We start from the raw sequence: 21732 nt of genomic DNA, 5'->3' as shown, positions 1-21732 counted from the left end.
ATTTGGATTGTTTCCATCCACCAGCAATTCTTGCCCAGTCCATCAGAGGAAGAACAGCCCCATAGTAAGGGTGGTGCTGTGGTGCATAGGAAGTCCCACAGTTAATTCCCTACTCAGGGAAAGACTTCCCAAATTATTCAGGGCAACTAAATTAGACTTTTGATGCATTGATTATGAGATCTGTTAATGCACTGCAACGACATTAATTCACCTTACTCGGGTGTTGCAGGCTAACTGTGAAATCATGAATTTATCAAACAAGGTACAGACAACCAACTGCACATGGAAGGTATTTCCCACTTACCCTGCAATTTTTTCCCTTCCATATTCCCTCCCATTTGTTCACTTTGCCAGTTTCACATGTTTGTACTGCCAATACTTAACACAGCACCTCTTTTTTCCTGTTCTTTGTATTACTTTAATATGGGAGATGATTGGAGTTACACGCTCAAAGATGCTATTTAGTCTGTTCCTCCCAAGCACTGGGCTCTTGCTGCAACTACTCAGTGGGAGTGCTGTACAACCCTGCACCAGAAACACCCCTTGCTGCACTGCCAGACCATGACCCTTTTCTCTCTGTAACTCTGTTCCAAATATTCCAGCTGATATCTATGTGGTGCTGGTGATTAAACATCTAAGGACATTTTAAATGTGAGGTATTAATTTAACTTTGAAGAAGTGACTGTGCTTGATAAACTGGACCCTTCATGGCTTCGCATCCATATTACTTCCTTCTTCCCTATTCTCTGTTCTATTCCTGCACTCCTCTCGTTTCTTAGGTAAAAGAGGATACAGAGCCAGTAGTAATGGTCTTTCTTACTGTGAGCTGTGTTGTGACTTTTTGCTGCTGTAACGATAAATACTAGAATAAATATAATGCTGAACCTGAGAGCAGAATTAAACCTATCCATCAGCTTATTTCCTTATTATTTGTACTCAACTATGTTTTTAACCCAGCAGGTCTTTTATCTTTAGTCTTCTCCTCATAGAGAAGGTACATGTTTCACATCTCATGAGTAAGAACTCATCTTTTCTTCCTTATTTGTAGCAGAATTCCAATTAATCCATGCTAATTTCAGTCTGAGGGGAAATGAAGGTGAAATTTCACTATTTCTTTTTGAAAGATAGGGACAACACTCTGTGAAAACTTGGTAATAAAAGTCTGCCTCCCTTCATGACAAACATCAAAGAAATGAAACTTTAGAAAGAGCGAGTTTGAAGGACATTAGTGTATAACCATACAATTGTCCCTTCTGTGAAAAGCTTTGCTGTTTTGTTTTTCTCACCCCATTACCCTCAGCAAATTCAACATTTCACATGGTAAAGGTATGATAGAAAAACAAACAAACAAACCCAAAATAGCTGCCCAGAAATCAGCAAATTCCTTTTGATGAACATACCAGCTCCCCTGATTTCCCTACAAAAATTAAAGGAATACTTCCACAAAAACAATAGTTATGTTCCAAGAGATTAAGTGACTAAATGTTAGAGGTTCACTATAGATACAAACTATGAATCCCAAAGTTCTCCAAAATTACCATTAAGTAGTTACTGCACCATTCAAAGGCATTCCAAAAATAAAATCCATAAAAGCAATGCAGAAAATCAATACAATATTTCTTCTAAAGGTAGTGCTTCTAAGCTAGGAGAGAAACAAGATTTAGAAAATCCTAGCACCATTGTTATCCTTTCAGGGAGAGCTATTTGCACAGCAGAGAGCTTTACACTTGCTTACCAGGAGACCCAGATAGCCTCCCTCTCTCTTTTCTGAATTCCTGTGTGAGAGCAACACACACCTTTCACCCACAGGTTTCCACTGAAGCAGGCAGAGGCTTTCCCTGCCTTCCCCACCATGAATCCCTGGCTATACCCACAAGGCAGCCCAGCAAAACTCTGTAAATGAGACCAGTCTGGAAGGATGCCTCAGCAGCCCTCCCTCCTGTGCTGTCAGTGCATACAGCCAGGAGCCCCTGCCTGCTTGGCTGTGCTCAGGCAGGAGTCTGAGGAAATGTTTATCTGTGTGCCACAGCCTCTTGAACTTAGCAAGGTATTTTATCTTTATTTTATTAAACAGATAATAATCAATCTGCAAAGATAAGCATGACAGGAATGTTTAATACAAAATAATGAGCTCCCAGCAACTGCAGTACCTTAAGATAAATTTCCCTCAAAGCTAAGCCTACAGTGAAAATTGCTACTGCCTGTACATGTTCTTTACCAATATGTTATGTGGCAACATTATAAGTAACAGGAGGGGGCTTAGAGTTCATGAATGCCATGCTTAGAACAGACACTGAAAAATTATTTCCAAATAAAATCATGAACAGAAATTCTTGATGAGCATAATTACCCAGAATAGCATCTAACTGGAAAACTCTGTTTAAGTAAAACATGCCAGTAATTTATTTGTTGTAAGAGAATGGGAAGCATTTGCCCCATTCCCATCACTCCAGCAGACTCTCACTGTACTTCCCAGAGATAAGTGCACAACAGCTTATTTGTTTCTTCCCATTTAACTCCTTCTCTATAGATTTGCCCTGTGGTTCACTGTTGTGAGTTACAGCTAAGTACCACCTGGTTTTGTTTGTTTTTCAATCCATATAGGGACCACTCTTTGGTTTGTTAACACAAATCTGCAAGCTTTCACTGGTTAATCATGAAAGCTTTGCCAAATAGACTACACAAATTTGAAATGACTGCAGGTTGGCCCATCTCTCTCAGGGTGCTCCCAAAGTGCTGGAGAACAAAGAGAATGGAAATGCCTCCTCCCATAGACAATGCTCTTTAACCACTATCCCAGAGGAAGGAAGAACACTGCCTCCAAAATCAAATACTATTTCTCTTTGAAAATAAAATCCATTTTTTCAGACATTTTCTATTAAAATACTGATCAGGTTAGACTGACCAACATTTCATAGGGTGTAGAGGAACACATTTCAAGATGATAGCAGTTGGTATTCATGGACTAGAAAGGAAAAACCTAGGAGCAGCCAAAACCACATTATTTCATAAAGCAGATCTGCTCTCTGGTATTAGAGAACGCAATTTAAAGTGACCTATCAGCTAAAAAGAGAACACACTGAGCATTAATGTGCTTGAACAACAACAACAAGATAAGAGCTGGGCTGCTTTTGAAACAAACAGATCCATTAGTGTGATTATGGTAATAAATACATCAATTAGGTTTTAGGCAGAGTCTAATATAGACTAATTTCTGCTCTCAGGAAAGGCACGCTGTCCTAGAGTAAAGAGCAAATTTTACAGCAGATGAACAATAAGTAGCTAAGCAACAGAATCATTTCACCATCACCTAAATGTATTTTCCTATCCCAGAAATGCAAGTGGTTTCAGAATCAAAGAGAAGAACAGAGAAAGGATGACGTTATTTGCACAGCCCATACCCTCCATCCCAATAAGCCAGCTCTTGGCCTGATCAGGCCAAGCCTAACAGAAGTTCAGGGTCACAAGAGATGGCACAGAATGCACCAAATGTAATCAATATGCACGTTTTTTATTTCAGCTGTTTCTGCAGCCATTTGAGAAGAGAAACAGCTGGCCTGCAGCAGCAATAGGGGGCAGTTGGGAAGAGGAAAACCTGCCAGGTCTGTCTGGTGGTGAGAGCTTAGGACAAACACTCCAGACACGGTTTCAGAAGTCCTCCAAAGCTTTGCTCTGCTCAACAAAACCAACTCAAGGACATCTAGGGAGGTTCTATAACAGCAGAACCTTCTCACTTTCTCACTTCCCAGTCAGCTGTTCCTTATCCTTTCACATAAATCAGAAATCAGAGGAGAAACAGCTGCAAAGAAAAGACAAGCATAAACAACCAGTTCTTGGGCAAGCAGGCTGGAGGTGCAGGCAATATCTCACATTAAGAGGAGAGATATAAGGAGAAAGAGATGAGACAGGGAGTGGAATTAGTATGAAAGTGAGCAGGTGCCATTTGCATTAGAAAACAGGCAAACAAACATCAAACAAACTCATGATGTGTAGGAGCTCAGTGATGTTTTTAATGAGCTCTGTAGAGTTCATTAACACAGTTAAGAAGAATGCAATTGGGAAACACCTCCCTGCAATAGTCCAGGAAAACCTCTCATCAAGTGGTATAATGTGCTGGAACTCAAACTCCTTGTTTCCACACCACAGCTGAATGCTCAGTGTCCCTAAGATCACTACAGTTCACAGTCACCAGACCACCATGGCCAGTCATAATTCATAAAGATAATGAGGAGAAAACTATCCACACTAATGGAAATTCAACATATTTCATCTAATTCCACAGAGCTAAATTGCAAAGAAGAGTTTAGTATGCCTTTCATACATTTCAAGCATTTATCTCTTTCAACAGTAAAATCATCTCCAGTATACTACTAAGCAGAATTTTTATGCATTTTCTGCCACTGAGCTAAAATGCTGATTACATCAGAGATCTAACAAATGTTGTAGCTTATCATCCTTACGATCTCTGCTTCACCATACAAAAAGAAATCTAAAATTAAATTTAAAAAGAAAAATCACAATTCATTCAAATCTTAGTAATGGGCTGGAAAAGAAGCATGTTTAGTTTTGAATGAGCTACAGTGAAATGTTAAATACCTCAGTTGTTTCAGGAACTCAACATCGGAGCTGCTGTTAATGAGCTTGATGAACTCCTCATAAGAAGGAGCATATGTGTAGTCTTTCTTCTGATGCTCATTCATCTGTTCTCTGTACTCCAGCTGGCTGAGTAGCATCCGGTTAATGTAATCTGGATCACTCAGCAGTTCCACCACTGGTTTCAGTACTGGAGAGAAAAAATATTTTCAAACAAAATCCTTATGTTGAAAAATAACTGCTGTCTTGCAAATGAAAACTGCAGATAAAAGGCAGAAATAAATATCCAAGTTCATAAACATCAAAAAATCCAAAACCAGTCTTCTGGACAACACAGTACATTTGAGATTGCATATACTTTCTTGATAAAACTGGTTATTTTATTAGAGAAATTGATGTACATTGACAAAGCTGAGCTCTTTCTGGAAAATTCCAAGTGTTTTCATTCATTATGCTGTGTGTTCTGAAGGCTATGACATTACAGCCAGTATAAATGAAAGTAAACTGAATCATGTAATACTTGGGACTTCATAATTTCTGAGTTTGACAGTGACATAAAAAATTCTTACTGTATTTATAAAGTGTAGCTGATAAAAACAAAGTAGAAATCCCTCAATTTAACAAACCACACTGCATAAATCAAAGTATATAAATATAATATAATGAATCAGTTATTGGATACACAGATTTAAGGATGTGTTTATTCATTTGAATGTAAATATTAAAGGTCAGAAATATTCATATAATCCCTATAAATAATGCCAAAGAAAGCTTCAAAAGTATTCCTCTATGAAAAACTCTGAATGAGAAAGGACAAATTGCGATTCTTCCTGAAATGTGATAAACAGTCTGGCATCAGATCATGAGAGTTAAGTAAGTACATGCTTGATTTCGTGAATATAGTGTCTTACTGGCTATCACAGAAATTAAACTCCAGAATGTAAAAGCAGAGCATCAATACTTATACATGATAAACTTTGTAATTGCTACTATTGTACATGTACAAATGGTTAATCATCTCTTATCTTTGATCTACCTTTTGTTGCAAGTATCTCTGCAAGGACTATGCGCAAGCTGACAGACTGGACATCCTTTGAGGGTAGGAGACAATACACCAGAACTTGAGAACATTTTTGCAGAAATCTTACTTCTTCATCAGAGCTCCTCAAGCATGAGTGCAGCAAAAAAGGTCTTGGTGGATCTTCCTGCCTAGAGAGAGAAGAATACAGATTAGAGAACTTACATACACTTGTATCAGAAGTCATCTATGACCATCAGTTGCTAATTGATAAAATGGTGCAGCATGAACACTGGGTGGGAGCTGTGCTGAACGTGCACAGCAAAATGCTGCTGGGTGAGTAAGCCCATGATGCACACTGTGTTGTTTGCAGACTCCTCACAAACAAGTTTTTGGACGACAGCTCTGAAAGAAACAGGGAGCAAATCTCCCTCACCTGGATTCTGTGCCCAATACAATCTAGCTTATCTCCTTGCAGGTGCCAAAGGTTTTCTGGACTTTTCAGAACATGTTTGACTGAACTCCTCAGTGCAGGTCACAGTTGTACCTTTTCTTTATACAAAAACAGCTGCAGAAGCAGAGACAAGGTATCCTAGCAGTTCATTTATGGTCACATGCCTGATGTGCTCCAATCCACTTTAACAACAAGGTGACCCAGCCAGTGGTTCCAGACAGACAGACATTGTCACTGGAGAGGCACCACAGTAACTTACAGAGGCACCCTAGACTGGTTATCAGTAGAAGGCTCTAAGGTGCTACAAAGGCTTGTATCTCTCATGTCTCATATCAGTACCGGCTCCTATTTTCCATAACATCTGCTTTCTTTCCAGAGCTGGAGGCTGCCAACCTGGCTAGGTTAGGGTGCTGTCCTAGTCAACTGACTGCTACTCACAGAGATGCTCTATTGCCTGTGTTTGTGGAAAAAGTGACCAAGAACTGCATACAGTCAAACCGAATGTTTTCAGACACCACTATAAGGCCAATAGTGACAGGCAGGATTATAAAATAACTAATTTTTGCTAGTCAGTTCAGGAGGATGAAAATATGTTGGAATAGTAACACTGACTCTGATTTTGTTCTAGTAATACAATAATTTGTCTTAAGGAGACTAAAAATAGTTTTACATTAATTTTCAGAAAAACAAATGTAAAGATGACATTTGGGTTTGATTTGACTGATGCCTTTAACTGAATCACAAATCAAATGCTTTGTTTGCAAACACGGATCATGAAAGGTGTTTCAATTGTTATAGGTAAGACAAATTTCAAAACAAGTCCCTTGGAACATGTTGGATACAAATACTCTTTTCTGAGGAGTGGTGGTTTATGAAGATGACGTGTAATCTCCATTATCAACCAGTCCAGGTGGTGCAGCTGACTGAGCTCAAAGCTGTTTATCTTGCCCTGGTAGGATCTTTTCTCAGTGGCAGCTGAATGCATAGCTATTTTCCTCAGTGCATTTCTACTTTTCTTTCCTGTTCCAGACGTATCCTGAAGCTTCCTCTACTCCACATCAAACATCCCCTGTCATGTTCTCCCTTAGAGGCATTCATTATTTATCCAAACCCAGACAAGTCCCAGGCAGATTACTGACAGAAAGTCTGGGTCATTTACCTACAGCCACCTCTTATTGTGGAAGTAAAGTCTTCCAGACAGGTTGGTGCACCTAAAGTCAGCCACTTAGAAACACAGCCAGAAGCATATGCAAAATGCTGGCAAACAGGTGACTCACAGGGAACATAGAATAGTTAAGGTAAAAAAAGCCCTTCTAGATCATCAAGTTAAAGGACATTAAACCATGTCCTTACGTATCACATCTACATGGATTTTTAACACTTCCCAGGATAGCAATTTTATCACTTCCCTGGACAGCCTATTTCAATGCTTGACCATCTTTTCAGTGAATAAATTTTTCCTAATAATGTAAACTTCCCCTGGCACAGCTTGAGACCATTTCCTCTTGTCCTGTTGCTCGTTACCTGGGAAAGGACACAGACCCCCACTTGGCTACAACCTGCTTTAAGGCAGTTCTCTCAGTAGAGAGCAGTAAGAGCCTCCCCTTCTCCAGAGGACTCTCACTAAACACCCCAGCTGCCTTGGCCACTCCTCATAAGGCTGGTCCTCTTGACCCTTTCTCCAGCTTTGTTGCCCTCCTCTGGACATGCTCCAGCACTTCCATGCCTTTACTGCAGAGGAGGACCCAAAACTAAACCCAGGATTCAAGATACAGCCTCACTAGCACCAAGTACAAGAACTATCCCTGGAAATGATTCCTGTGCATTAACAGCCACAATACAGTGTTAGAACTAAATGCAAATGGTGACTGCTTTTTGGCCTGTGAACAAATGCCATCTATTTTGGACACCTTATTTCTGAGACATCTTGCACAGTGATTAGATCAAGATATACTTTCATAGCACATGAAAAGCATAAAACAGAGCCATAATGCACAGAAAGTTTCATTGAACTGAGATTAGTCTTCTTTGTCTTCAATATCTATCTACAAGTCCCCTGAGGAATGCCAGTCTGTTTAGGACTGCAAACACACTGGAGCATTAACTGTACCTATAGTATCACCCATGCAAGAGAACTGTTTCCCTACTGCAAAAATTTATTCCCAGTCAAAGCCAACACATACAGCTTTGCTGAGCTGGACCTATGCCAGGATTTTTCTGCCACACAGCCAGGAGAACACAAATGGAAAATGGAACTGAATAAACAAGCACTTAGGCAAATATTTGGTTCTTACCCTTCTAATTTGTCTAATGTGTTCCTGCCTACAGGAATGCAAGGGGGGAGCAGAGTTGCCTACTCTCCAGTTTACAGGCTGCTCAAGAATATCTTCATTTTTTCCTGGAGTTGTCTCCATTACCTAAGAAGATACTATTCTCTAGAACAGGTTTTCCTAGCCAAACTGTACCTGCATGTGGTCTAAAAAGCAAAAGGGAAGATATTTATGAAAATAGAGAAACAAAGTCTTCAGGAAATTCAACTCTAAACAAGCCTTCCCTGTCAGTGCCAAACAGTTCTGTCAACAAATCCTGCAGTATTCATCACTGTTGGGCAAGAGAAATAAAAGGAAGACTGAAAGCAGGAGAAGAAACTTGGGCGGAAGCTGAACAGCTAAAGAATAAATCACTATGACAATGATAAATCAGACAAGACAAAACATACTGGTTTATATCCTCCTTCGCATGTATACAGGAAGCATTGCAGTTCTATTTGTCTCAATATTACCATTGATGAGCTTGCAGGGAAATACTGTGTGTCAACTAGAGGTCTGGCCAGTAAACAGCTGCCCTTTTAACCCAGGCTTCCCCTCCACTGAGACACATTTAAAGAGAGAGCAGCGAGCAACCAGAGAAGATTTAACACCACTACTCAGCCATCAAACCAGGTCTGTTTACTCCCTTGGAGCAAGAGCTAACGTGTCCCGATCAAGCAGATTCTTAAGGCTTGATATAAAACCTAGATGTTCAATTCTGTGAGAATGTGGCACTGCTCATTTTGCAGAGATCAACAGGAAAAGCAGAAATGTAAGTGCAATCCATATACATGTACACAAAGAGTGCTGCTACATCTCTCCAGTGTCAATAAAGCTATTAAGCACTATTAAATAACCCAAATAGTAACACAGACATTATTTCTTTTCCTATTTATCACTGTGTGGTTGGATTTTCCAAACAAACAGTCCCTTAGTAATCACAGAAAACTGCACAAAAACTGTGTGCAGCTATTTTTAGACAGAGCTTTAAAAGCCCAGTCAATTAGCCATAAATTTTGAGCACAACTGTGTGCAGTGAACTAATATAAATGTGGCATTCTAGAAAATAGTTCCAAAACAGGCATGATACAAGCTCTGTAAACCAGGCTTCATTAATCTCCTTTAGACGATATTCGAATAATGGCAAGTGGCAACTTAATTCATTTGTGTCTTCTGGAACAATTAAGACTGAAGCAATAGTGACAATAGTTATCTGTCAAGATGCAGGTGACTTTTTTAAAACAATAGACAGAACATATGATCTATTCAGCATTCTTACAGATCACACCCATCTTCTACAAAGCCAGCCTTAACCTTGCCCAAATTCCTTTTCTGTAACTTTATGAAGAGCCTTCCCTGAATTTTCAACACTATCCAATACTTTTATATAGTGCCAGAAAGCAAAGGGATTTCCTTCAGTTGCACCTCAAAGCACTGGAGGATTAAGCAGCAGAGTACAAATACAGATGAATAGATAGGACCTGCCCAAGTGAGTTCCTTTGTACCAGGTCTGTTCCAAGCTGTACTTTTCTTTGGGAACAAAGTGACACCTACTGTAACCATCCTCTGCTCGGAGGTGGCTTTGTGCATTTACTGCCTGCGTGTCCCACTGAGTGTCAGCAGGGCTAAGACTTGTCCCCTTACTGCTGTGAGCCTACAGTTCATCCAGCACTTCATAAAGGAAAGCAGAAGACCAGGTTTGCTGCAGTATTCCTGAAGAGAAGCACTTAAAACATTACCAGGCTTATAGAAGAATCATCATTTTCTTCCCATACTATAAGTAAGCAACCCTGAGCCAATATCAACACCTTTTTAACAACAATACCTCATTTCTCAGGAACCTATGGCCACTTCATAAGACCAGACTATCACCTGGAACTCCAGGTTTCCCAATACAGCAACCTCATGGAAATCTTTTTTCCCCAAGAATCTGCTCTAGATATCCATATTTTTGACAAGGACCATCTGGTAACCATCTGACTCAGGAGTATTAAAAACTAGTATTTGTGGTTGGATGCATGAACCTGACACAAAGCATCTTTGACAAACCTAAGTCAGTTTGCTTTGAAACTAAGGCAGGAAGCAAATTTACACACACACATACCCTTCCCCCTAAAAAAAAAAACAAACCATGCACCCAAAAAAACAGCCAACAACCCAAAAAAAAAAACCAAACAAAAAACCCCAAAGAAAAACACCAAAAAAAAAAAAACCTCAAACAACAAAACCATGTAAAAAATTAACAATTCCTCTACAGGAAATTACTTAAGGGATAGGTGGCTAACAAAGTGTTTCCTTCAGCCTTGATATTTCTTTATTTAGTCTTTCAAGAGACAGCCTTGCAGAGCTCTATTGAAGTCTCAATCTGTACAATTGTGAGCAGAAGTGGATGTGCAACTCTAAATAAGTGTCATCAGTATTTTCAACATTCACCATGCATTTTCATTAAACAGACTCTGAGAACCACCAGAGCTGCAAGCAGGCTGCATCTCTTCACCTGTATCACCCTCAGAGCTGTAAGCTTCTTGACAATACAGCAAAGTAAAAACTGCTTGATCTATACAAGTTTTCTAAGACATAAAAGAAACAAAAATTTAGACCTTCGCAAGCCAGTATAACAAATATACTAGAAAAAAGTAGCTACTTAAAAAAAAAAAAAAGGCAATGAAAAGAAAATAACATAAACCTCAGAAAGCCCAACAAAAAATAGAAACAGCAGACAAAGCCAAACCCAAAATTTCCACAGCTGCTATTTTATCAAGATAAATCAGCACATTTTATAAATCATTTCAACTAATGTTTATGGTGCAAAAAACCTCTCATTTATACATGCCACAGTTACCTCTTTCAGGAAAAAGCCATATTAGTAACAGAAGTAAAGAACTTATGAATGGCTCACAAATTGTGGTATGACCACATCAGCACTAGGATGTCTTCATGTTTATTATGGTATCAAGGTTATACTCAAGCATTAACAGGAAACCTAACTTCCCACACTGAAGCATGAAAACAAATGGTGAGCTTCAGACCTGGTGCTAGCTATGGGCTGAATTTAATAACATGCCTTGGCCTTGGTTTTTAGCTTGGGTTTTAGCTATGGGCTGAATTTAATAACATGCTCAGGCCTTGGTTTTTCATGACTAATTTGCTCTCAGCACTTTCACACACAGCTGTTCCCATTGCAACAAATCTCTACAGTTTCATGCTAATCCCCTTGATACACCTTTCCAGAGGCTGACTGTGGTAACCAGCTCTTAGCATTTCTGGTTTCTGGCAAATGGAATTATAAAAGAAAAACAAGACTTGTGGGAGGCATTTAGTTGCCTGATAACTTGGATCTATAGAATTAACCAAGTTAAATCTCAAGTGTTTATAACTTCCTTTGTATCAGTCTGCTCTTAATCAGTTTGTGGTGACATTGTCCTCTTTTTTTTTTTTCCACTATCTTATCACAATACACATTGCAATCACAAAAAATTGAAGTTATATACCCTATACATGCCAAGGTATTCACCTGGGCACAGAAAATTATGAGTTATTTTCTCCCCTTACCCTGTCTGTAATAACAGAAAACAAAAGGAATAGTATCGAAACATGCATGATACAACGTTTAATCCCCAAACAGCTTACCATACTGATCACTTAAGCAGCAATTTCCCCACAACACTTTCCAAGAGCACTGAGCTCTTAACTATAGGTTCTGAATCAGCACTGGTAGCAGCCTGCAGACCCCAAGCATTCATTTTGCTAAGTCATAACTTATGCTGCAAGTCTGGGCACAAAAACACAAAAACACTTGAGCAGATACCAACAGATGCTGTGTAGCAGACAACTGGTCAGAAGCAGCCTGTGATACCACATATTCCTGTTTGCAGAAACCAATTCTTCCTCTATCTCTGGGGTCAAAGGTGCCCCTGCTGTAGGTTAAAGACAGAGAACACTCAAAACTAAAAGATATAGGAAAAAAAAATAATAATAATAAAAATAATAAAATCAATGTCATCTGACCTCTTCTTGCTGGTGTCTGTTCAAAAATCACTGCTTGTCAGGGGGTTCAAGACACAAGGATTAACTACCTTCCAATCCCACTTGCCTACTCTGCTGTTTTTTCTTAGATTATTTTCTTCCTAATGGATAGTATTGGACCAAATATTTTTTGGTTGGTGCTGAACATAGGTTAATAATACAAAGATGGCTTTGCTATTGCTGAGCAGCACTCAGACAGCATCAAGGCCCTTTTCTGCTTCTTGAATTACCCCACTACTGGGGGTGCACAGGGAGGTGGAAAGAGACAGCCAGGACAGGTGACTCAGGTGAGTCCAGCTGACCAAAGGGATATTCCAGGCCATTACGCTCAGTGTGTAAAGCTGGGGAAAGGAAGAGGAAGGGGGGATGTTTGCAGTGATGGTGTTGGCCTTCCCAAGTCACTGTTACATGTGATGGGGCCCCGCTCTCCTGGAGATGGCTGAACACCTGTCTGCCCATGGAAAGTGGTGAATGAATTACTTGTTTTGCTCTGTATGCAGCTTTTGCCTTACCCATTAAACTGTCTTTATCTCAACCCACAAATTTTCTCACTTTTAACCCACAAGTTCCTGAACTTACACTTCCAGATCTGAGCATGCTGGTGGGGCAGTGAGTGAGTGGTTTGTGTGGGACTATTGCAAGCTGAGGTTAAACCATGATATCTACTAATATAATGCAGGCAAATCTTATTTTACCTATGCTGCACCCAGCAAAAAATAGGGGTTTACTTATCAAATGTTAATAGTTCTGTAACTATTTAGAGCAGGTGTTCTCAGCCCAAAGAAAGGGCAAGGGAACTCCCTTTCATGTGGACAGCTTCACAGAAAGACACTACTTCTCTGCATCTTGCTCAAGTCCTTCTGGTACTGACTGAGCGTTTCATCCAGAAGAATAGCTGCTTCTGGCTTTCAACAAACATATCATGCTACCAGAGGGAGACTAAATTGCTGGGAGCAGATAATTTCAGCCCCTGAAAAGCACACTGCCACCACAGACAACACTGCACTCACATACCAACATGACCATTTCCATCATTATACACCACCTTACTGAGCTCACAGTCCATCCTTGATTGCATAAAACGGTATTGCCAGTATTCAGCTTGCTTATATTCTAGTTAAAGTAACCAAGCAAAGACTTCTTAACAACATATGAAGGAATGAAGGAATAAAAGGTGCTATGAAACATGAATGGCTGAATACTAACCTCTTTACCCTTGCAGGGTGCACTTGGCCAATCCTGTTGTAAACGTGTTCCTGATCCTGCACATATGGGAAAAGAGCAGTGGCTTCTAAAAATAAATCCAGGTATGACTTTTTCTCCATACTTCAAATTCATAAGCTAGCTAATGCTGGACACAGGAAACTATCATATTCCATTTCTATACACCAAGTCAATACTAGAAATTAAATGGTTTCCTAGCTACATTATTCAAAAAGCCACAAATTTTCTCACTGAAAAGTGACAGTTTCCTTTGAAATTCCAACTGGACCTCAAAGTACACCCCAGTGACACATACAGGATAAAAAAATTTGGGAACTGTCTTGCCTACAGCTTGCATTGCTCCATGTCACTCCAGACAGTTCTGCCCATGGCTAGAAGTGTCTCTGCCCTTATTTCACTCCGTGGATGTGTGTGGCATACACAGGAAAGACAGCTGCTGTTATGGAAAGCCAGGGGATAGAATAAAGAAATGGAAATACAAGGTTCCTTTCTCCCAGTGCCCTGTCTCCAACCAGGCACCATGGAAATGGCCTCTCCTCTTATCAAAGAGTCATAAAATGGTTTGGGCTGGAAGAAGCTTAAAGATCATCTAGTCCCAATCCCATGCCATGGACAGGGACACCTTCCACTAGACCAGGTTTCTCCAAAGTCCCACCCAACCTGGCCTTGACCCATGCTTTGAAGGGAGACAAGGTCTGCCAGCACCTTTCCTCATTTCTGGCCTCTGATGGCTATTTACCTTGAGCTGTTTATTACTAAGAGAATGTTTGAGATGGTTAAGATAAACCAGATGAAAAGCAGGAGCAAAAAAAAAAAAAGACTGTAGCACCCTTTCTTATTCTGAAGGGCCTCAGCCTATTTTCATCCCCTCAGACATCCTGGTTAATCACAGATTGAAGTTCATCAGTGAAAGAAGAAAAGTAAAGAATTTTTGTGTCCAACGTGCACCTAGTCACAAAACACATGAACTTCACTCTGAAAAAACAGGACATCTGTCCTCCTGGGCATGGATGACTCCTTTCTGCTGTGCTAGTGGGTTATACAGGAAAACCAAGACAAAGTGGTTCAGGTGGCACCCCCTCCATAGACAGTATTAGAGGTATTTAAAACTTCATAAGCTGCCACACAATGGACAAAATGCCCTTTGCCATCATGCTGCAGTATAAACTCAGTAGCAAGAAATGATAGAGCACTCCATGAGGTGTCACAACAGGAAAGATACCTCTCTCTAATTACAGCCTCTGTTCCACTATATTTATCATCCAAAACTAACTGGATTCATTATGAGATGCAGAAGGAAATGTGAATGTCAATTTACATTTATTACTGTCTTCAAAACATTAACAGAAAGCAAAGCAGATCAAGAAGATCTGCGTTCCCTACCTCAGGAAGACAAATTTTGTGTTTGAACTGTGGCAATTCAACTGTGATTCAACCCATTATACAGTTGAACACCACACAGATTTTCACTCACTCCCTCACCCTCCCACAGTGAGATGAGGGAGAGAATAGGAAAAAAAGGTAAAATTCCTGACTTTGGGGTGACCTAATTGCAGCCTTCAGGTACCTGAAGGGAGCCAAAAAGAAAGGTGAAGAGAGACCATTTACAAGAGCCTGTAGTGATAGGACAAGGAGCAATGGCTCCAAACTGAGAGGAGGCTTAGATTAGATATTAGGAAGAAATGGTTCCCAGTGAGGGTGGTGAGGCACTGGAACAGGTTTCCCAGACAAATCATGGATGTCCCATCCCTGGAACTGCTCAAGGCCAGGCTGGATGGGGCATTAAGCAATCTGGTCTAATGAAAGGTGCCCCTTCCCACAGCAGGGGTTTGGAACTACATGACCTTTAAGGTCTCTTCCAATCCAAACTATTCTACAACTTGAGACAAAGAGTTTGATAGAACAGAAAAGGCAGGGAAAATAATAATAATGATGTTGATGATAATAATAATAGAATTAGAATATATAAACCAAGTGATGCACAATGCAAATGCTCAACACCTGCTAGCTGATGCCCAGCCAGTTCCCAGCTTTTCACCTAATTGACATACTGAACATGACACTATATGGTACGGAATATCCATCCCTTTGGCCAGCTGGGCTCTGCTCCCCTGGCTATGTCACTGCCCAGCTTCTTGTGTTGCCCACCCCCTCAGCTTCCTCACTGGCAGGGCAGTATGAGAAGCTAAAGTCCTTGACATAGCATAACACTGCTTAGGAACAACTAGAACACCAGGGTTATCATCATTATTCTCTACCTAAATCCATAATACAGCACCAGATCAGCTACTAGGACAAAAATCAACTTTATCCCAGTTGAAAATCAGGACAATACAGGAAATAATTAAAGGCTTCCGAGCTTGAAGTAACATACTTCTTAGTTCTCAGTCTATAGCTTAAAATGTCAGCAGGTTCTAGCACAGTAAACTCCGTAGCAGTTGGCAATTTGTACAAAACTCAAATTCCTGTTAAAAGTACAAATTCTCAAATAGAAAACACTATCTGAATATTTGCTGTGCTTTAAGGTTTATTATATGCATGCTCACATCACTCAGCAGCACAAATTCCATCTTTCTGCTGACCTGGCCTGTACATAGCATTTAAGCTGTCTCTCCATCTGCTAAGAAATGGTGAGCCCTGTGCAATATCCATACAGCTCCTTGGACTTTCTGAACAAGTTTGGATGAGCAGCAGGAGGAAATTCTAGTGCTTTATAACTTGCATCATGCAGCATCATGTTGCTGATCTGTCAAGCACATTAAAACCAGACCTTTTCTCCTTGTGAATTCACAGCCTTGCAGTCTGCAAAAAACAGTCACTAATTCCAGTTCCAGCCTCTGTAAATTGTTCAGTTAGAGCTGTTGGGTTGGTTTGTTTGGCTTTTTTCTAACCTGCTATTACACTAAATCTTGATAGGACTTTTTTTTTCATTCACATACTAATGCAGTTTTATCCAGAGTTCCAGAGTTAAAGTGCATTTACTACTTCCAAGTGAAAAGTTAACCAGAAAATAACCAAAAGAATTTATTTTAGTTCTACATAGTGGAAATAACAATCCAACAAAAACCAGATGAAGTGGTCATAACACTCAGCAGATAAGAAGCCTCACCAACAATCAGCATTAATAATACTTAATAATTCTGCAATTCTAGGTCCTAGATCCCCAGCTTCAAATAGAAAAACATTTAGATTTTAAAAAAGCAAAAAGCAAACAACAAAAAAATTCAACTTCCTCATTCTTTAACTGTTTAAATCAAGTTCTTCCCAAAAGCAAGCACTTTATTCTGATCAAGGACAAGTGCAAGCATGACACTTAAAAATCAAGGAGCACACTTAGGAGTTTTATCTAAGAGATTTCTACCCCATTGCAGAGCTGAAAGAAAGTAGTACCTAGAACCCACTGCAAGATCTACTGCAAAGTACATACACCTTAATTTCTTGTTTTCTTGAATGCAACCACCCTTTAGTGTCTTTTCTTTTTCTATGCATTAGCTTACATAAAAACTAGCTAGGATCTGCCACAAATACATTAACTGTGTCTTCTAATACAGAAGAGAAAGAAGTGCCAGTGGTAATAGATTGATCACTGACAGAACACAATTGTTCTTTTTGTCTGAGGGGGTGTCAAAAATACATGGATCTAACACTAAAACAGCTTCACAGAATAAAATGTACAGTCTAAATCTGAATGGCCAAAGCATATTCCAGTTAGGATAACCAAAATGTAGGTAAGTGCAGGTACAAAACCAGGTTCCATGCACAATTAGATTGTGCATTCAGATGTGGGAGCTGCATAGGCTAAAATTTCCTATGTGCAATTACAATTTGGGTGGAACTCCAGTATTCAGGGCTTTTTCAAGTGGACAAAGAGATCCTTGCCAAAGAGGAAATTTATGAAATTAGCAAGATAACTTAAGCAGAGAAAGAAAATACAGCCAACAATTTTTGCACTAGCAAAATCTTGTTCCTGCAGGACAGACCATCTACAGAAATCACAAGGCTTTGCCTCCCAGGGCTAGAAAAAATGGAAAACTGAATGGAATTATTCCTGGTGCTATTCTGGGAAAGGTGCAAATAACTATCTTCTTGTCTGTTGACCGCACTAACAGTGGCCCTTCTTCCCATTGCATGTTCACAGCACTTTGCAGGAACTGCTCACACAGCCCACCTCCTACTGTGAACAAAGGATTCATGGATTAAAATGAAAAGAGTAGTGAATCCAAACTCTTAGAAAAAGGTGTCCAAGTGTTTCCTTACAGACATCTTGAAGCCTGCTTGATCTCTAAAACTGGTAATAAGCTTGAACTATTTTATCAGTTTTATACACAGTCTTCATCACTTTGATTTAGTACATCTGTAAGTGAAGAGAGAAGCAGAAAATTCCAAAGAACTGCAATTTGTTTTTACCTGGCATTGGCTCCTTTAAGGTCACAGAAGTGCGAGAGTAAAGCTTTCACTACATCGTTGCAGACAACTTTAACTACATCAATGTGACTCAGCCTCTGTCGCAGCTGCTTGGCAATCTCCCAAAAGTCTTCAGAGAGCAGCTGGTACAGCTGCCCCTCATCTCTGCTCAGATGCCCATACCAGGACAGGATGTAATCTCTATAGCTGTAGTCAAACACTGAAAGGAGAAACAAAACAATAAATTGCAAAAACTGCAAAAGGACAAAGCACACCAAGATAGGAAAAATGTAACCCTCAACCCATCTCAAACACTGGATGGGTAACAGGCTTCACATCCACTTCTTACCGAAGGAAGTCAGGCTGGCAAGGTTACAGCAATCTGCACCTAACAGGTTACTGCAGGTCACTTTGCAAAGCAAAGCCTTAAAGTGGATTTGCTGAGACAATCAGGTTACCAGCTACACACAAACCTCAGACTAATACCTGTCTCTCAGCAGTGCCTTTGGTTATATAAACTATCATATAAATTTGGCTGTGTCTAAAATGTTGCAGGCTGAAGCCAGCTTTCTTTACATAGGAACTGAACAGTCTCCATTCCAAAGTTATGGCTAGAAAGGGAAGATGGTAATATTTTTGGATTTCCAAAGATATATACAACACAGAACACCACCACAGAAAGTACATTATAGGATCAGAAGAGCTAAGAGAGATCAAGTGGATTAGTGAGACCCCATGAACTTAAAAATGACGAAGCATTCCAAACCATACTGACAGGCAATAACAACATTACTGTAACTGCAAATCCCATGGCAACACTGTCTTCTACCATTCTGACTTTGCTTTTTGGCATTTGTGTGTCACCAGTTTTACTGATGTTTCACTCAAGCAAATGTCCCTGGAGGTCTAAGAGAGCAGGAGCTGTTCAGGGAGAACACAAGAACCATTTAGCAGTTGCAACAAGATGGGGGAAAAGCTGGGGTTGTAAGAGTCAATTTGCATCTACCAGATAATAAAAAAGGAGGGAATAAAGTCATGTGCCTGGTAATTTGAGTAACTTATTTACTAAACAATCTGGATTCAAACTTCCATATCAAAAGCCCATCTCATCTGTCAGTGTAAGCCCACAGTGCAAAGTTATCATAAGACTCCATAATTGCTTACCTTCCACTTTGATAGAATCTGTTTGTTTGGTAAATTATATAAATTATGAAAATCTCCCTGGAACTGAAAACAGTGAACTAATAGCATATTAATAGACAACAGCTTAAATATTTTCACCTGCCTTTTCAGGCAAAACTAGCAAACCTCAACCAATATAACCTTTCCAGAGAAATGGCTAAAACTGATTAAAGTTTCTAGTCAAATGCTTCACAAACTAGCTTCCTCAAGTTTATAAAGAAACTGAATCACTTCAATGAGTATACTGAAATATTAAAAGCCTTTTGCTAAGTCATTTCAAGACTTTTTAATTAATAATTCAGAAAAAATTCCACAGTTCTGTAAACAAATATATAACAGGTTTAATGATTTTTTTTCCTAATCCAGGAGAGAAAAAAGTATGCAGAGCGAAATAGCAGGATAGGAACTTCCAAAATTCCTTTCTAAAATAGATGAAACATTTCACTGAAAACTCTTACCCACAAATACTACAGAGTGATAAAAACAGTTATAAAATAGTGGTCTTCTGATAAGCAAGCAGAGGAATAATCTGTTAAGACACCATAGAATAGAGGAAATAGCATTTTGAAATCTGAAGTTTTATTACTTATCTCAAGTCTTCCAATAAAATACACTTTAAGAACCTATTTTTCCACAGCTGTCTCCACGTCCTTCTGCAGCCATCTTTTTTGTTATAGCTTAGTTTACTCTCTTCTGTTGCAAGGTCTGAAACACTGTGGAAAGCTGACCACAGCACAGATTCTTCCTTTTCATCTAATCCATAAGAGACCAATAATTTCTCAAGCGTGCTTGCAGCACACTGCACTGTGGTATTTTTTAATCAGCATCACTGGCAGGTAGTGACTATCCAGATTTTCTCACAGACACCCCCTCTATCCTTTGCAAGGCTGCAAAGCAGCTCTTTCTTCAGCATATTTTGCCCAAGAGGACAAGCCATGGTATGGAGTGGTGGCTCCTACAGAAGTCTATTCAAGAGAACTCTAAAAAACAAGAGCACAAGAGCAGAACGTGCATCCTGATCCCTTACAGACATATTGTCTTCCAGAGAAAATCTATTCCTAATGATCATTAATATATTAATTTTCAAATAAGCTATAACATATAATTTATATTTATAATTTGTGTAATATAATTCATATTATATTATTATTATAATTCAATAAAATTAATAAAATAACTTATTACTTTTTAAGCAACTCCACTCCAAAATGAGCTCTGTTTCCAGCACACTACATAATACATTCTTTTTGTTCCTTTTAGCCACTCATGAATTCTGTCATATTCAATACAAAAGAGCCACAAAATCTATTGGCAATATCAAGCTAGAGACAAAAGAACATGAATCATCATCAAAAACCAACCATGCAATTATGAAATATTTCATTTGTGTTTAACTCTGCAAGTTACATACTTTCAATACCTTAAAATGATTACACTGCTTTAACCCTATTTTTCTGCATCCATGCTTTACAACTCTCTGGCTTTACACGACTCCTGTCGTTTCCTTGTCACCCTTCCTGCATCACAGCAGTGCTGCTCTCTATAAAATTCAGGGTTCTTTAGAGCCCAGCATGTATGTCCAAGTGAGCAGTGAGACAGCTTTTAAACAAATACAATTTTAGCAGGACACCAGCCACAGACACTGACAGCAGCCAGTTTAAGCCTGGGTAAGACACTGCCTTGTGTCATCCTGGCCTTGGGGTGCAGCTGCTGCTTTCATTTCATGCCCATTGATGCAGCTGGTGCCTTTTCAGCACTCTAAGGAAATACAGAAAACAAGTATAACAAATTTATGGAGAGCAGCTTGCTCCCTTCAGAGAAGAAATCTGTTCATGCATCTATTCTCATTATTTTTATACTACATGTTCTCTAAAGCATTGAAAACAACAGTCAGAAGACAAGGAAGGAATAAAAAAAGAGGCAGAACATATTCAGGACAGAACCTTGCTACCACTAAGTCATCCACTACAATCATAAAACAGATTTCTTCTGATCAAATCAAATGCAGTGACCACAATGAGTCTGGTGCAAAACTGTAGAAATTTCCACTGGGTTTCCTAAATTAGTTCAGAAGATCCAAGTTATTACAATGTGATTAAATGCCATTCCTATTGAAATTGAAGTTGAGCCTGTTCAACTACTCTTTTTAAACAGTGTAAACTAGAACACTGTTGGGAGTAGAGAGCCAGAAGCTTGTGTGGAGGTTCAGTGAGGACACCCCTCTAGACCCTTCCCTCATTCCTGCACGTCCTACAGTAACTGCTATCCCTTTTTCCACATTCACGCATTGAGAGGTTCAGTGGCACCACCAGGGTCTGCAGGTCAAACTGGTTTCAAATCTGCAACTAGCAGAGCTTCACACTAGACAGTTTTTATATTGCTAAGATTCATTATACAACTTTATTAAAAATAACAAAAATCTGAATAACAAGGATTAAATGCCTATTCTTTTTCTCAAAGCAGTATTAAAAAACAGAGCATAAATATTCTATGCAAATGCAGACAGACTTCCAAGTTTCAAC

At 39.4% G+C, this 21732-nt stretch overlaps 1 protein-coding gene across 1 annotated transcript in view; it reads right to left on the bottom strand.

Annotated features, from left to right (window-relative positions):
- The window catches only part of SNX25 (sorting nexin 25), an 88026-nt gene that overhangs the window by 47050 nt on the left and 19244 nt on the right, over positions 1–21732 (bottom strand). Inside the window, exons 3-5 of the mRNA XM_005483850.4 lie at positions 18032–18248; positions 5630–5802; positions 4597–4783 (exon numbers count right to left, since the gene is read on the bottom strand). Coding sequence (XP_005483907.3) covers positions 4597–4783; positions 5630–5802; positions 18032–18248 — 577 coding nt within the window. The remainder of the gene's footprint in view (positions 1–4596; positions 4784–5629; positions 5803–18031; positions 18249–21732) is intronic.

Source organism: Zonotrichia albicollis, chromosome 5, assembly GCF_047830755.1.
Source record: "Zonotrichia albicollis isolate bZonAlb1 chromosome 5, bZonAlb1.hap1, whole genome shotgun sequence".
NCBI lineage: Eukaryota > Metazoa > Chordata > Aves > Passeriformes > Passerellidae > Zonotrichia > Zonotrichia albicollis.
The sequence above is the reverse complement of the archived record's forward strand: the minus strand, read 5'-3'. Positions and strand labels throughout refer to the sequence as shown.